This window comes from Podarcis erhardii, assembly GCF_964252035.2.
Source record: "Podarcis erhardii genome assembly, chromosome: 12".
In the NCBI taxonomy this organism is placed as follows: Eukaryota; Metazoa; Chordata; class Lepidosauria; order Squamata; family Lacertidae; genus Podarcis; species Podarcis erhardii.
The window spans coordinates 6521281-6537550 of record NC_138513.1 but is presented as its reverse complement, the minus strand read 5'-3'; the positions used below and the strand labels follow the sequence as shown (position 1 = coordinate 6537550).

The window sequence follows — 16270 nt, the reverse complement described above, 5'->3', positions numbered from 1 at the left end:
TAACCACCTTGTGGCTCGGGACCTCCTAAGTGTTGTTATTTGTGGTCCTTAAGGTCCTCCGTGGGGCACACCAGGAGAGGCGGTCCCGTAGATACGAGGGTCCTAGGCCACATAGGGCTTCAAATGTCAAAACACTGGGAGCCAGTGCAGCTGGTAAAGCACTGGATGAATGCGATCCCATGGCAAGGACCCCATACATTATAACCCATCCATAGTCCGTGAGGTATTTCTCTTGGCTATCATTCCTTGTCAGTCACCCTGACTGCGAGCTCTAGCGGTCGACAGAGTAACACACTTGTCAAAGCTGAGCGAGTTTAGGCATTTAGGCATTTAAATGCCCATTTTCCGTTTTTCTTTTAACATCCCTTACCTGAAAAGACTGCAAGAAGGAGTTGAAGTAGATGAAAAATATCTGGGAGATATCATCTTCCCCAGGGTTGACAAAGAAAAGCATGTAGGTAATACCCAGAAGAGGCAGAAGAACTAATGTTGCTTTGACAGCCTTCCTGTTAAGGGGAGATCAAAGGGGGAAAGTTCACAAAAATGGCAGAAAATGAGAACATTGATGGAGGACAACATCTCACCAATGAAATGCTGAAATCACATGTTTAGTGAATGAGACTGGATTTGCCTGACTTGTGGTAGTTTCTAAGCTATGTGTGGGATGAAAGGCTACCAAAATTCCAGAATTACAGACAACGAGGCTCAGGAGATTCCCAAATAGCTTGTTCCATCAATTGTTCACTTGCTTTTTGCAGAGAATCCGCACAACGTTATAGCCAAACGTTCAGCCTGCTTTATTGCTTCCTGTTCAGGGTGGCTGGGAGTTTAGGAGTGAAGCCAGGGAGTTGAAACCTATGAACCCAACAATGTTGACTCTGATCTTGCCCAAGTCAATATTGACACAGCCGGGGATAGATGAGTCAGACAATTTCAGTGTCTTGTCTGGTTCCCATTTTTCCAATCTTAAACCTATTTCCCCACATTTCTACATCAGTTTGCGAATTATAAGAAAGTAACCAGGAAAACTAACCAGAGTTTTTGTTCTGATTTATCCCAATAGACACATATTTGTATGGAATTCTGCCTAATATTTTTGCAACACAGTTTTCACTGTTATATGCATTTTTGTACACATTACTTGGCCGGAGAACTACACTGAAAAATTCAGAGAAGGGTGAATTTTGAATGGTGGCTGTGTTTTGGTTCACATATTTTTTCATGGAGTGCAAATTAGGTAGGTTTACCTCTAAATGTGAACTGAATTGAATCCCCCCCCCCCAATCCCTAACTCTGTCCAAAGAATAAATGGAAAATAATAGATTTAAAGGTCTGGGTAATTTATTTTTTTTTAGGTCTCTGCTAGTGCTAAAAAAAGGAGACTCAATGGTGCCAGGCATACCACTCTGAAAGCACAGGTCTGCAGTTCAGGTGCTACAACTGAAAAGGCCCTGTTTGCACTTGGGAAACAGGGCATTCCACTGCAAGGTCCTAATTCATTTGCCTCGGTTAAAAGGTAAAGGTAAAGGGACCCCTGACCATTAGGTCCAGTTGTGGCCGACTCTGGGATTGCAGCGCTCATCTCGCTTTATTGGCTGAGGGAGCCGGCGTACAGCTTCCGGGTCATGTGGCCAGCATGACTAGGCTGCTTCTGGTGAACCAGAGCAGTGTACGAAACGTCATTTACCTTCCCGCCAGAGTGGTACCTATTTATCTACTTGCACTTTGACATGCTTTCGAACTGCTAGATTGCAGGAGCAGGGACCGAGCAATGGGAGCTCATCCCATCACGGGGATTCAAACCGCTGACCTTCTGATCGGCAAGCCCTAGGCTCTGTGGTTTAACCCACAGCACCCCCCCCCCCGTCCCATTGCCTCGGTTACACATATGCTAAAATCAAACTCCCAAAGAGCTGATCTATACATTTCACAATGTAGTGGTATAATCCGGGGTGGGGGTGGGGGGGCTCCTGGGACTGTACCACTTCAGAACATGGGTGGTGCAAATCATAAGGTTAAATACTCTACCAACTCTTTCCCTGTGAAAAATTTGGAGGTTGCAAGCCAGGCTTTCCTCTAAACCCTAGTTTTCTATTTGCAAGGAGTTCTTAACCTCAAACAGGCAACCCCAACCCCTGCTTTCTGAAATGATACAGCCCTCGGAGAGCTGTGCCACGTGTCTCCTCTGTTACCCCATAATTTGGCTCTAAGATGCTTCATGTTGCTATATCCCAGATTTCTACAGCTGGGTCTATAGAGCTGGGTATCGCTTGCTTAGTTTGCTAACACAACCTTGAGCAGAGCTCTTCAGCAGTTCAGGTTCAGCAAAGTTTATCTTAACTTTGCAAAAAAAAAAGGGGGGGAGGTGGGAGAATAGAGGACTTGTAAAGAGCAGATCAGCTTATTTTAATTTGCTTGCCGAAGAGCTGCTTTGCAAAGCATTAGCTGGGATCTAGCAAGTCAGCTTTTGGAACATTTAGCTTAATTGCCAATAAATTTGATTCTAAAACTCGAAGGAAGGCGGAGCTGAACAGGGGGAGAGAGGGCAATTTAGCTTTCAATGTGAGAGTGAGCGAAATGGGTCTTAAAGCCAGGGTTTTTCTTGCAAAGAGAGGGAAAGTCAGCAGAACTAAATATAAAATATGAGATAGAATGAGACTGACAGTCACCTGATCGCATGTAGCAAGGAGGGGCAGCCTGTGGTCTTCCAAAAGACTACAACTCCCATTATCCATGACCATTGATGATTATGGCTGGGGCTAATGGAGGTTGAAGGGACACGGGTGGAGCTGTGAGTTAAACCACAGAGCCTAGGACTTGCCGATCAGGTGGTCAGCGGTTCAAATCCCCATGACGGGGTGAGCTCCCGTTGCTCGGTCCCTGCTCCTGCTAACCTAGCAGTTTGAAAGCACGTCAAAGTGCAAGTAGATAAATAGATACTGCTCCGGCGAGAAGGTAAACGGCGTTTCCGTGTGCTGCTCTGGTTCGTCATGCTGGCCACATGACCCGGAAGCTGTACGCCGGCTCCCTCGGCCATTAAAACGAGATGAGTGCCACAACCCCAGAGTCGGCCACGACTGGACCTAATGGTCAGGGGTCCCTATACCCCTTTACCTTTAGTGGAGGTTCAGAGTCCAAGAACAGCTGGATGATCCCTTGTCCCCCCCCCAAGCAAATGCACATTTTGCTATTACGAAGTATTCTTAACCTGAGCCACTCTATGACACACAATCCACCTATAATTAAAGGAAGGTAATGTTAAATGAAGAGGTAGCAGTTGGCGGTGATGTTCTTCAGCCTGATTCCAATCACAACTCTCTATTGAATTTTCTTTATAATAACTGGTGTCTTTCGCAGTGAAATGAAACCTCGGCACCCAATTGACTTCATAGTGATTAAGGTGAAGGAGTGTTGAAATGACATGTTTAAGCAAATGAGCTTTCAGTTTGCCAGACTGATTGGCAATTTCTAAGGTGCGCGGGGGATGAAAGGCCACAGGATTTCAGAGGCTCGGGGGATTTCCAACTGGCTTCTCTCAGATTTCAGAACACAACCCAGCGGCATGGCTTCACTTATGTGTAAGAAATATGTTAGTCACAATTTTATTTATTTTTTATTTAATCCTGTATAGACAGACTTGGGTTATAAAGCCGTCTATACATTTGTAAAGTAAATAAATAGCTTGTTTTCTCCTGCTCTGGAGGGTAGGACTCAAACCAATGGCTTCCAGTTACAAGAAAGGAGATTCCAACTAAATATCAGGAAGAACATTCTGATAGTAACAGTGGAACAGACTAGAATCATAGAATAATAGAATCATAGAGTTGGAAGAGACCACAAGGGCCATCGAGTCCAACCCCCTGCCAAGCAGGAAACACCATCAGAGCACTCCTGACATATGGTTGTCAAGCCTCTGCTTAAAGACCTCCAAAGAAGGAGACTCCACCACACTCCTTGGCAGCAAATTCCATTGTCGAACAGCTCTTACTGTCAGGAAGTTCTTCCTAATGTTTAGGTGGAATATTCTTTCTTGTAGTTTGGAACCATTGCTCCGTGTCCGCTTCTCTGGAGCAGCAGAAAACAACCTTTCTCCCTCCTCTATGTGACATCCTTTTATATATTTGAACATGGCTATCATATCACCCCTTAACCTCCTCTTCTCCAGGCTAAACATGCCCAGCTCCCTTAGCCGTTCCTCATAAGGCATCGTTTCCAGGCCTTTGACCATTTTGGTTGCCCTCCTCTGGACCCATTCCAGTTTGTCAGTGTCCTTCTTGAACTGTGGTGCCCAGAACTGGACACAGTACTCCAGGTGAGGTCTGACCAGAGCAGAATACAGTGGCACTATTACTTCCCTTGATTTAGATGCTATACTCCTATTGATGCAGCCCAGAATTGCATTGGCTTTTTTAGCTGCCGCGTCACACTGTTGGCTCATGTCAAGTTTGTGGTCAACCAAGACTCCTAGATCCTTTTCACATGTACTGCTCTCAAGCCAGGTGTCACCCATCTTGTATTTGTGCCTCTCATTTTTTTTGCCCAAGTGCAATACTTTACATTTCTCCCTGTTAAAATTCATGTTGTTTGTTTTGGCCCAGTTCTCTAGGGAGGCTGTGGACTCTCCTTCCTTGGAGGTTTTTAAGCAGAGGTTGGGTGGCCATCGGTCATAGATGCTTTAGTTGAGCTTCCTGCATTTGAGGGGGCTGGACTAGATGACCCTCAGGGTCCCTTCCAACTCTACAATCCCACAATTCTGCAATTCTATTATTCTATGAGGCAGTCTCCTGCAGAAAACATGGGAACCACCTTACATCAAGCTGCCTTATATCAAGTCAGACCATTGGTCCATCTAGTTCTGACATGTCTACAATTTCTTTTCAAACCTTTTATTGGCATTACCTACAAACATCCAAGGGATGCGGGTGGTGCTGTGGGTTAAACCACAGAGCCTAGGACTTGCCAATCAGAAGGTCAGCGGTTCGAATCCCCGTGTCGGGGTGAGCTTCCGTTGCTCGGTCCCTGCTCCTGCCAACTCAGCAGTTCGAAAGCACGTCAAAGTGCAAGTAGATAAATAGGTACCACTCCAGCGGGAAGGTAAACAACGTTCCGTGCGCTGCTCTGGTTCGCCAGAAGCGGTTTAGTCATGCTGGCCACATGACCCGGAAGCTGTACACTGGCTCCCTCGGCCAATAAAGCGAGATGAGCGCCGCAACCCCAGAGTCAGTCACGACTGGACCTAATGGTCAGGGGTCCCTTTACCTTTACCTTTACAAACATCCAAAACAAATCAATACAGAATTACCACTTCCCCAGTGGCACAAAACATTTGCTAAAAGAAAGGGGGCAGAGCAGTCTATCGTCACATCTCTAGGTCTCCGGGGAGATCAGACGTCTGCAGTGTGTTTCGACGACAAAAAACCAAATGGAGTTATTTAGCCACTAACTTGGTTGAACTCCTGATCATTTGCCAGTAATAGAAAATGTATGACCTCCGACTCTGATTTCCATTTGGGGATACAGAGTTGATCTAGAAATTGCTGGCGGAGATCAGCAAATAGTTCACAATTAAGAACCATATGTGTAAGGGTTTCCACCAGGTGGTCTTCACATGGTCAAGTTCTTTCTCCTTCCGCCCTGCCTGAGAACCTTCCCCAAAGGAGGTTTGATGGATGTGAATTATGGCTGGCAGCAGTTCTCCAGTTCTCTCCCAGCGCCCCCTGGAGATTGCTGGGAGTTGATCCTGGGACCAGTGATTGGTTGGGGATATAAGGGGAAAGGTGATTTTTCAGCAGCGCAGCACTCAGCTTACCTGTACTGTATTGTTTCTGAAGTCGTTGACGCTCTCAACTTTGTCATTAGAATCCTAACTATGTTAAACAGGAAAACAAAATTTATCTGCAAGAAAAATGGGGGAGGGGGAGAGAGAGGAAACAAGATCAGTGCCGATAAACCCGTACGAGGCGCAACGAAATGATCGATGTGTTTTCTGCGGTGCAGGAAGAGCTTCTCCTCTTGCAAGTTGTGATACAATAAAGGGAGTGAAAATTAAATTGGCCTTCTTCCTGGAGAGCCGTTGCTGGAGTCTCCCTCTTTTCTACCTGTCTGAGATGAGTTCCAATAAAGGAGCAATATGTTCAGGTGGAATGAAGGCACGCTCATTCCAATCTTGAGCCGCAAAGGGCGTTGAAGAGGCAGTTTGGGGAGGAGGCAGAGAAATGGTTATCTGAAATCCGAGCTGGCAACTGTCAACTCCCCAAAGTAATTTTATTTAGCCCTGGTGACTCTCCTGAGAATTTCTCCTAGGTGTAAGAATCAGTGACTGCAGTTCTGCGACTTGCTTTCAGATCTGTGTCTGCAACAATAGCACTGTGCTGAAATCTGTCTTCCACTTTCTGCCAAATTTTCTTCCCCTCTGGGGAAGAAATGCCTTTAGAATGCCTTTAGAACAGGCATAGGCAAACTCCAGCCCTCCAGATGTTTTGGACTACAATTCCCATCATCCCTAGCTAACAGGACCAGTGGTCATGGGTGATGGGAATTGTAGTCCCAAACATCTGGAGGGCCGGAGTTTGCCTATGCCTGCTTTAGAATTTCAGTAGGTCTGGGGATCTGAGCTCAACTTACTGTTGTGAAGTGGTCATGAATGGTGGGAAGAACCACCTTTACACTGTTAATCAGGATTCTGCACCCATTGAGCATGCTCAGTCACCAATGAGCTGGGTTCTGAGGGGTTGAACACACATTCACACACCTCTAGGTCATCCCCCCCATATCTTTTGTATTTCTGCAAAACCTTGAGCTTGCTGATATCTCCCTCTTTTTGTGGCTGCATGGTGGCATGCGGACTCCAAAAGGAACGACACTCACACCCTGAACATCAGAAACAGCAAGACCGCAGATAGGAGGGATGAACAACAAAGGATGGCATTTGTACCCTGCTTGTGAACTCTCAACAGGCATCAGTCTGGATGCAGAAGGCTTGACCAGGTGGGCAGGCCAGATGGACCTTGGTCTGCTCCTGCGAGGCACTGCTTTTGAAGGTATGTCCCCTTGAACTGGGACATGAGAGCCAAACGTCCCCCAGGCCCTTTCTCCCCAAAGCCTTTTGTGAGATGACACCCAGTAGAGATATGAGAGACGTTTGGAATAACAGATTTGGCTGAGTATAGTGATCTTTACGATCTGAAAGTTCCTCTTCAGAAGGTTTGCCTCAAAGGCAGGAACTGATAAATGGAAATGACAGCTCCAAACTGATCGTATTTATGGCAGAGTACCATTGCTGTATGCCTCGGGGATGCCTCGTTCTACTTAAGCCGAGAACTATTTGTTTTGCTGGGACTCGCAGGTGAAAGTAATTACCAGAACCTGTTTCAATCTAGTACAGCCAAACCAATTCAGGACCCTGGTCAGCTCCCAGTGGATCCTGCATGCTGAGCTGTGGTGGACGTTGTTTCAGCAAAGGACCAGAATAATTTGAAGGCTTAAGAAGAAGGAGAAGACTGCAAGGCCTACCAATCCAGCCCCTCCCAGTGCCTCTTTTTCAGGACATAGAATCATAGAGTTTGAAGGGACCATGAGGGTCATCTAGTCCAACCCCCTGCGATGCAGGAATCATCTGCCCAATGTGGAGCTCTAACCCCTGACCTTGAGATTAAGAGTCTCATGCTCTACCAATCTCCCTGCAATCCTTAAAGGACTCATAGTGGAATCAGATTACATGTTGGTGGAACAGGGGAGTCACCCTCAGAGTCTTAGGGTGATGGAAGAACCATGTCCTCTGTCCTCAATATAAAAGTGGGTGCTCCTAGCCCTGAGTGGGGTGGCTTGGGATTCATCTAAGTCCTCCTCAGGGCAACCTTGGGGCTCGGATGTAGGGGATACGACACCGACTGCTGCTTTTCCCTAGGAGACCTGTGTGTTGCATGGTTGGGAGTGGGGAGTACTGCCTGGTGCATTATTATTATTATTATTATTATTATTATTATTATTATTATTAACACAATGGGGAAGCATCGAGCAGCTGAGCTATAAAAAAATCAGGACAAGGTTCCAGCAAGAGCTTATTTTCTAGTTATAAAAAATGGTCCCCTCTTGCAACACACGTGCACGAGTCGTTCCAAATCCTACTGCAGACAAAAATGTTCCAGGTGCATTGGTTGGGGAGGTGGGGGAAGGAAGAATGATGCAAATCAACAATGGCAGTAACTCGGCAGGTTTTGCTGGAGGAGAACTTCCCTTGCTGAGGTGAGGAAAATGAGGCCGGAGCAATAATGAAATCCTTTCAGTCCTCGGAGGGGAATAAAATGCAGGATTCCCCTCTTCATTACAGCAAGGTCTCTTTGCTGATTCACCATAATTGAGAGATTGAAATGCTCTTGGAAATGGAGTGCAGAGCAAGGGGAAAGGGAAATTCGCCACTCTCTTGATCCTTCTGTTCTCTGGCATGTGTTTCACCAGAGCCGTCATTCCCAATGGTGTTAGTGGTTCTGTGCTGGTCCCGTGGGTTCCCGAGAGGCGAGGTCCAAGTCCAGTCTGTGGTCAAAGGTGCAACGTGGATGCAGTCTGTAATAGCTGAAGCTGGGTGCAGGGCAGGGAATCGGGTGAAGTCAGGAACAGGCTTGCAAGCAAGGAGCCAGGGCAAATCAGGAGCTCAGGCAGGAAAGCAGGACAGGGTTCAGGCAGGAACTAGCAACCAACAATGTGGCTCCTGCAACTTGGGACTGGGGCTGGCTGGCTTTTATCTGCCCCGAGGCACAGGGCGGCCCCAATCCTCTGGTGACTCGCCTCTCCTGGCCTGGAGGCAAGCACTCCTCCTGCGGGAACTCAGTTCCCTCCGCCTCTCTGCCCTGAGCCTCTGCAGCTCAGGAGAGGCTGGAGGGTTACCAGACCCAGAGACAACCTCAGCTTCCCCTGATGGGGCTGAGAGTGGAGCACCTGCAGGCAATGGGTCCTCCATCACCTCAGGAGCCAGAGCAGACTCAGCTGGTGCCTGCACCTGAGGATCCAGCACAGGTGAGGACCCTTCAGGCTCAAGCCCCAGCCCCGGCTCAGCTGGTTCTGGAGGCGGGGAATCCTGTGCAGGCTGGGATCCCTCAGGTTCAGCATCCGAGTCCGAATCCCAGGCCATCACAGGTTCATTGCGCCAGGGCATCAGCCTCTCGGGGTGCCCTAGCGAGTGGGGGAGCTGCACAGCTTTGTTGGCAGCCTCCCCTTCCCCTGCATGCCCACCAGCTGCGCCCCGCCAACTATATGGCTGGTGGGCATGCAGCTTCCTACCCAAGCCTCTGCAGGAGAGAGCGATCCCTGCAGAGGCTTAGGAAGGCAGCTTTGTGCAGCTTCCCTCCCAAGCCTCTGCATCTGCTAAGGACAGCCCTGCTCCCAGTTGTTGTCCTCCTCCTGCTTCCTGGTGAAAGGCAGAACACAGCCTTCCCCGGCTGCCTTCTCGGGTGCCACGACACAGAGAGCATGTCAGCCAGCACGTTTTCCTGCTTGATTGCCGCCACCACGCCGGGGATTGGGGAGGTGGGGGAGGCAGAGGACATTTTCCATGCCCCCTCCCTTGTTTTGGAGTTGCCGGGGGGGGGGCGCCGGAGAGATCTTTGTGTTAGGATATAGTTCCGTTCCACCTTAAAAGGAACAGGCATGATTTGTGTGTCACATGCCTGTTTACTTCCAGCACAAGTCTGCTGGGAACTTCCGTTTGTATATTGCTTTTGCTTTATTGCTGTTTTGCTGGAGACGAAGGGAAGCAGACATGTTTTTTCCTCTGTTCCTGAACTATGCTGAATAAATGCTGTGAATAATGCTTACACATGTCTCTGTCCGCCATTTCCGTTGTGAGGATTTATTCACTCTGCTGATAAGAGTGTGCCCCTGTAATCAACAAATTACGCTAGTAGGACTACAATAAGTTTTGTAAGGAGGAATATACGAAGTTCTTACAAAGTAGAAAAGGATAGATATATTGGTTATGAGTTTGAAATGTAATAGGGAAGATAAGAAACGCATACTGAGAGATTAGATTGGAAAATTTTCAGACAGGACTGATGGAAGTCAAAAATTTGAATAAGATGTAAAAGTATGTTTAATTACTGTTGAATATGATATATTAAAAAAACTAATAAAAATTATATTAAAAAAAGAAGAAGATAAGAGCGTGCACAGCTTCTAAACGTATCTGAGGCTCGTGTCGCTGATTGGTGCTGTACCGGGAACCGGTGTTCGCCTGGCTGCCGGCCGGTGGCTGGAGCCAGCTGGGGGCCTGCCAAGTGCCCCCGTCTCCCTGGCAACATCCCAACACTTTGCACCACGACACTGATATGCTTGTGCCTCCCCTTTTTTTGACAGTTTGTAGCTGAATGAGAGAGAGCAGCTGCTTTGCATGCAGAAGGTCCCAGGTCCACTCCCTGGCATCTCTGGGTAGGGCTGGGAAAGACTCCTGGCCTGAAACCCCACAGAGATGCCACCTCTGTTGGCATGCAAGCAGTCCTGAGAGAGATGGACCGGTGGTCCAATATGGAGCCAATGATGGCCAGCAACTTCGACGGCTATGTTCTGCCTGCATGGCTAGAGGTTGTGCTGCTTTTGAATGCCCGTTTCTGAAAACCACAGGAGGGGAGAGTTGGTGTTGTGCCTGGGTCCTGTTTGCCGGTTTTCCACAGGCATTTGGTTGGCCCCATTGAGAACAGGGTGCTGGACTTTGGCCTGATCTGGCAGGCAAATTTTACTTTTTGTTTATGCAGGTTGCTTTTTGTTTACGTAGAATTGGTAGTGTTACAGTTCCTGAAACCAGACACCGAAGTGAGCTCAGTTTATGTGTTCTGACTTAAATACATTTTAGAGTCAAAATGCTGAGATTTCATTAATGTCAGAATATCAGAAAGAGGCAAATCAGCCTCTGAAATCAGCCAAAGGAGACGTTCGTGGAGAAGAAGGAGGAGAAGGAGAAGGAGAAGAAGAAGAGTTTGGAATTGATATCCCGCTTTATCACTACCCGAAGGAGTCTCAAAGCGGCTAACGTTCTCCTTTCCCTTCCTCCCCCACAACAAACACTCTGTGAGGTGAGAGGGGCTGAGAGACTTCAGAGAAGTGCGACTAGCCCAAGGTCACCCAGCAGCTGCATGTGGAGGAGCGGGGAAGCGAACCCGGCTCACCACATTATGAGTCCACTGCTCTTAACCACTACACCACACTGGCTCTCTAAGGAAGTCTAAGGAAGGCAAGGAGAGCCACAAGAGCCTTCTTTTCCTCCTATCAGAGGCAACAAGAGCCAGGATTCAGAGAGCTCCAATCCTTTACCCCAGCAGGCTGGTGCTAGAGCCACACTATTAATAGTTCACAATGTAGAGCAGCCGTGATGCTTCCGAAGGGTAGCACCCAAGAGGGGCAATATATATTTTCATGCCACCATATTAGCTCTATCTATTTTCTTGATTTATTTTCTGATCACCCTGCTCAGTACTTTTGCTTTCAATGTTCTGCTCAATTTTTTAAAAATGGATTTTTAATTGTATTTTGATAGCACATGTTTACCTCTTGCTTGCCGGTTAATGATTGTAATTTCCTGAGAGTTGCTTAGAGAATTTGTTAAATTAGGGGGTTCTAAGATGAGTAAGCAAATAAATAAATAAATAAATTGAGATTCAAAGAGCTAACTAATGCTTTAGGCCAGATACCAGCAATTTAGTAACAATAATAATTCATTATTTATACCCTGCCCATCTGGCTGGATTTCCCCAGCCACCACCACACTATTCAATGCTGTTTTGTTCTTTGACAACTTGGTCCAGAATGTCCTCCATTCAGGTTTTGGAGTTGGGGGTGGGGGCGATGCTTTACAGCTGACTATCTGTGCTTTTAAAATTGCTGTTATGAATCAGTTACAAGACCACGGGCCATTTCCTAATTGCTCTCTTAGCAGGAGACGCTTTCTTAGTAAGCAAAGCCATTATCCTGAATAATCATCCTTTGCCGATGTATGAAAAGTAATGCCAACCCCAAATCCTGTGATTTGATAACCCGAGCTCTTCAGCGTTTTGTCAGCCTGACCTCGCTCAACTAATGGTCTCCTGACCTCCGGATTTCTTCTTCATTTGCCTTTTCAGATTGCCTTGCTGTTCTTGAGTAAGTCTCATTTCCTTTGAAGAATGATACGCATCCCAGAAAGAATCCCTTTTAGGATTCACCGAACCATTTTGAGACGTGAGCCAACAGCAGGCAACTCCTTCTAGCATTGGTCCTCCTCCTCCTCCCTGCGGTGTCCCACAAGGGCAAATGTCAGGAGCCAGAGTCAGGAGTTGGTTGGCAATAAAAGTGAAGTCAACTCTTTGTTCAAAGAAATGAAAACAGGCCTAGTGATCACAGCAACCCAGTAGGTTTTGTCCCAATGGGGCAGTTGTGAGGACTGAAGGTCCCCAACTTCCCACTGCTAAGGCTCTTTCCCCAGTTCCTTCCCCAGCAGCCTAATACTCCTTCATCTAGTCTCTCTTTGCTCCACCATCTTCATTTCTCTCCATGTTCTGTGAGACCAGGGAGAGGGGAGCTGTACACAGCAGGAGGGAAAGACCCCCCTGGCTTCTTCAGCAGCCTGCCTCCACTCTGCCTCTTGGCCCTCTTCCTCACCAGCCTTTGCTTCTGCCTCTGGTTCTGGACTGCTCTCTGCCACAGCCTCTTCCTGCTCACCAAACCCTGTTGCTTCATCACCACCACCATTTATTTATACCCCACCCATCTGGCTGGGTTTCCCCAGCCACTCTGGGCAGCTCCCAACGGAATATTAACAACACGATAAAACATCAAACATTAACAATTTCCCTAAACAGGGCTGTCTTCAGATGTCTTCTAAAAGTCAGAATGTTGTTTATTTCCTTAACATCTGATGGGAGGGCGTTCAACAGGGCGGGCGCCACTACCAAAAAGGCCCTCTGCCTGGTTCTCTGTAACCTCACTTCTCACAGGGAGGGAACCGCCAGAAGGCCCACAGAGCTGGACCTTAGTGTCCGGGCAGAACGATGGGGGTGAAGATGCTCCTTCAGGTATACAGGGCCAGGGCCGTTTAGGGCTTTAAAGGTCAGCATAAACACTTTGAATTGTGCTCCGAAACGTACTGGGAGACAATGTATGTCTTTCAGGACCAGTGTTATATGGTCTTGGCAGCCACTCCCAGTCTAGCTGCCGCATTCTGGATTAGTTGTAGCTGTACCTTCAAAGGTAGCCCCACGTAGAGTGCATTGCAGTAGTCCAAGCGGGACATAACTAGAGCATGCACCACTCTGGCGAGACAGTCTTCAGTCTTTGACACCTCCTGCTCCTCCCAGTCTTCTTCCACTAACCACTCCTGTTGTTCCACCACCAATCCCCGGGCTCGTAGCCTCCTTCCCCAGGAGATTCCCATGGGTTCCCCGGCTCATGCCTCCCACCCCACCTCTGTATCCAGCCAGTCAGTGGCAGCAACCCTGAGCCTAAGGAGGAGGTAATGAACAGGCAGTGCCACCCCTAGAATAGTTTTATAAGCTAGAAGGTGGGGAGGCTGGAATGGGCTGGCAGAGGGCGAATTGAGGCTGGTGGGGCAATGCCCAGTTCACTCTAATGCAGCAACCTCAGATGTTTCTCAGCATCTATTCCTTGCCCTTTGGGGCAGCGGCCCAGGCTGGGCTCAAGCGGGAGCCAGCAAGATCCCTGCTTTGCAGGGGGGTTGGACTAGATGGCCCTCAGAGTCCCTTTGTGATGGCCTGGGATTCGGGCTCGGACTCGGAACCAGAGGAGTCTCAGTCTGCATCGGATCCTTTGCCTCATGCATCATCTGAACCAAGTCTGGGGCTGATCCTGAAGAGTCCTAGTCTGCACAGGTTCCCCTGCAACAAACACCAGCTGGGCTGAGTCAGGGGCCTGAGCCTGCCCTGGCTCCAGATGCGGGGATGACCTCGTTGCCTTTAGCTGGGCCATCACTTACAGCTGCTCCACTACCAGTTGGGTCAGGGGAGGCTGAGGCGGCCCCTGGGTCTAGTAACCCACCAACGTCTTCCAAGCTGCAGAGACTAAGGTCTGAGAGAAGGAGAGACCTGAGTACTCGCAGGAGGAGTGTTCACCTTCGGGCAAAACAGGGAGGTGAGTCACCAGGGGATCAGGACTGGCCGTTACCCCAACAAAGATAAAAGTCTGTCGGACCCCTCCCCAGGTTGCAGGAGCAACATTGCTGTTTGCTAGATCCTGCGTGAGATCCTGTACCTGTCCTTGCCTGGTTTCCTGCCTCGTATCCTGCCCATAGTTGTCAACTGTCCCTTATTTGGTGGGAAAGTCCCTTATCCCAGCACTGTGTCCCTCTGCTGTCCCTTAAATTTCCTGGGTTTCAAAGGAAGCAGCTCCTCTCCCTCCCTGCCGGCCAGGGAGGAGGGAGGCTACAACTGTTTTGCTTGGCTGCGTTGCTCACCCATAAGGAGTCTAAGAATGACTGGGGGTGGTGGTGGAGCTTGCCTGCTTTGTGCCGATCAAATCGACTGTCTTGCCTGGGGACTCGCCTTTGCTCAGCGCTTCCCAGAGGTGACGGTGGTTTTCCTTGCTGCATCCCCTTTGCTGGGTTGTTGTGCTGTGGGAACCACCGCTTGAGGCTTCGTTTGGCTGCTGGTTGACTAAAATCCCTTATTTTGGCTGCTGATCCCTTATTTTCAAATCTGTAAGTTGACAGCTATGATCCTGCCTTGGCCCTGTTGGACTGACTGCATATTCTGGACCGGTCCTGGACCGCGTTTCAAGGGTTACCCCCAGGCCCAGCGCACCTTTCCAGCTTTACTATCCTACAATTCGAAGAGAGCAGGCAGCAGCGGCAGCAAGAAGCTTATGCAGTCAAATCATGCCTGTGAGCCTCCCCAAATCTAATACTGGCACCAAAGCATATTGCCTTGCAGGTGTGATATTATGCAATATCACTGAAGCAGGTGCAAAGGAACATCTTGGTCAGTCTGTGCAGGCCAGAGATGAAGAGAAATGAAAGCATCTGTGGGCTAGAGGCTAGACCCGTGGATTGTGTGCATTATGAGTCAATTAGGCCAAGTCCTCTGGGAAGCGTGTGTGTGAGGAGGGTGGGGTCTGAGTAACTGGAAATACAGAATGCTAACAAGCTCTTCCTATTGCCCGCAAATGCCACGGAGTGATTCAGAAACTGCGGCAGCTGCCGTTTGTTGCAATTAGTCAGGTGGCGCCGGGAGTACAAGGGACAGCGCTCTTTCCCCTAAGGCCTGGTGCACATCATCTAAATCCCCTTAACCTTTAGTCTGCTTGCCAGGGCTTCTGGAGATGGAGACCGTCAGACAGAATTGTGCAGCCCAGGCTGCTTTGCCAAGCTCTGAGCCAAATATATATATTAAAAATCCACGCCACAGCTGGTCAAAGGCTGCTGGTTTTCTGGGCAACACTGTAGTGCCACCAAGAAATTAAGAACTTATTAAGAGGAGCCCATCTTTCCCAAGCATCCTGTTCTACTGGCCATGAAAGCTGTGTTCTGCGTTTGCTGTCAGAGGCAGCATGCTTCCATGTCCTCTAACATTTCTCAGATGAAAATAGGGACATCCCCTTCTGCATCAGGAGGCTTCTCCCATGTCTGATGTCTATCACACACGTAGATGCTGCCATACGCACAGTGACATTGGCCACCTCAAGCCAATTACAACCTCCATGCCAATCCTACCTCACAGGATCGTTGTAAAAGAAACGGGCGAGGGAAGGATAATATGCAACACCTTCCACAGATACGTGGAATGAAATAAGCTGCCTTGAGTCCCTGTCGGAGGAAAAAGTGAATAATAATAATAATAATAATAATAATAATAATAATAATAATGGCAACACTGAGAATGATCAGGAACATACCAGAGAGTAAATCCTATTGAACTCAGTGGAATTTAAAAAGGTAAAGGGACCCCTGACCATTAGGTCCAGTCGTGGCTGACTCTGGGGTTGCGGCGCTCATCTCGCTTTATTGGCCAAGGGAGCTGGTGTACAGCTTCCGGGTCATGTGGCCAGCATGACTAAGCCGCTTCTGGCAAACCAGAGCAGCGCATGGAAACGCCATTTACCTTCCCGCCGGAGTGGTACCTATTTATCTACTTGCACTTTGACGTGCTTTTGAACTGCTAGGCTGGCAGGAGCAAGGACCGAGCAATGGGAGCTCACCCCGTCACGGGGATTCAAATCCCTGACCTTCTGGTCAGCAAGTCCTAGGCTCTGTGGTTTAACCTACAGTGCCACCCGCATCCCCAGTGGGATTTAGTTCTGA

General features: G+C 48.4%; 1 protein-coding gene across 6 annotated transcripts in view; it reads right to left on the bottom strand.

The window, feature by feature from the left end:
- Positions 1–16270, bottom strand: part of CRHR2 (corticotropin releasing hormone receptor 2) — a 202206-nt gene that overhangs the window by 18115 nt on the left and 167821 nt on the right. For all 6 annotated transcript variants that reach the window (XM_081834465.1, XM_081834467.1, XM_081834466.1 and 3 more), the window contains 2 exons: positions 5810–5895; positions 371–506 (listed from right to left, as the gene is read on the bottom strand). In XM_081834465.1, coding sequence (XP_081690591.1) covers positions 371–506; positions 5810–5895 — 222 coding nt within the window. The remainder of the gene's footprint in view (positions 1–370; positions 507–5809; positions 5896–16270) is intronic.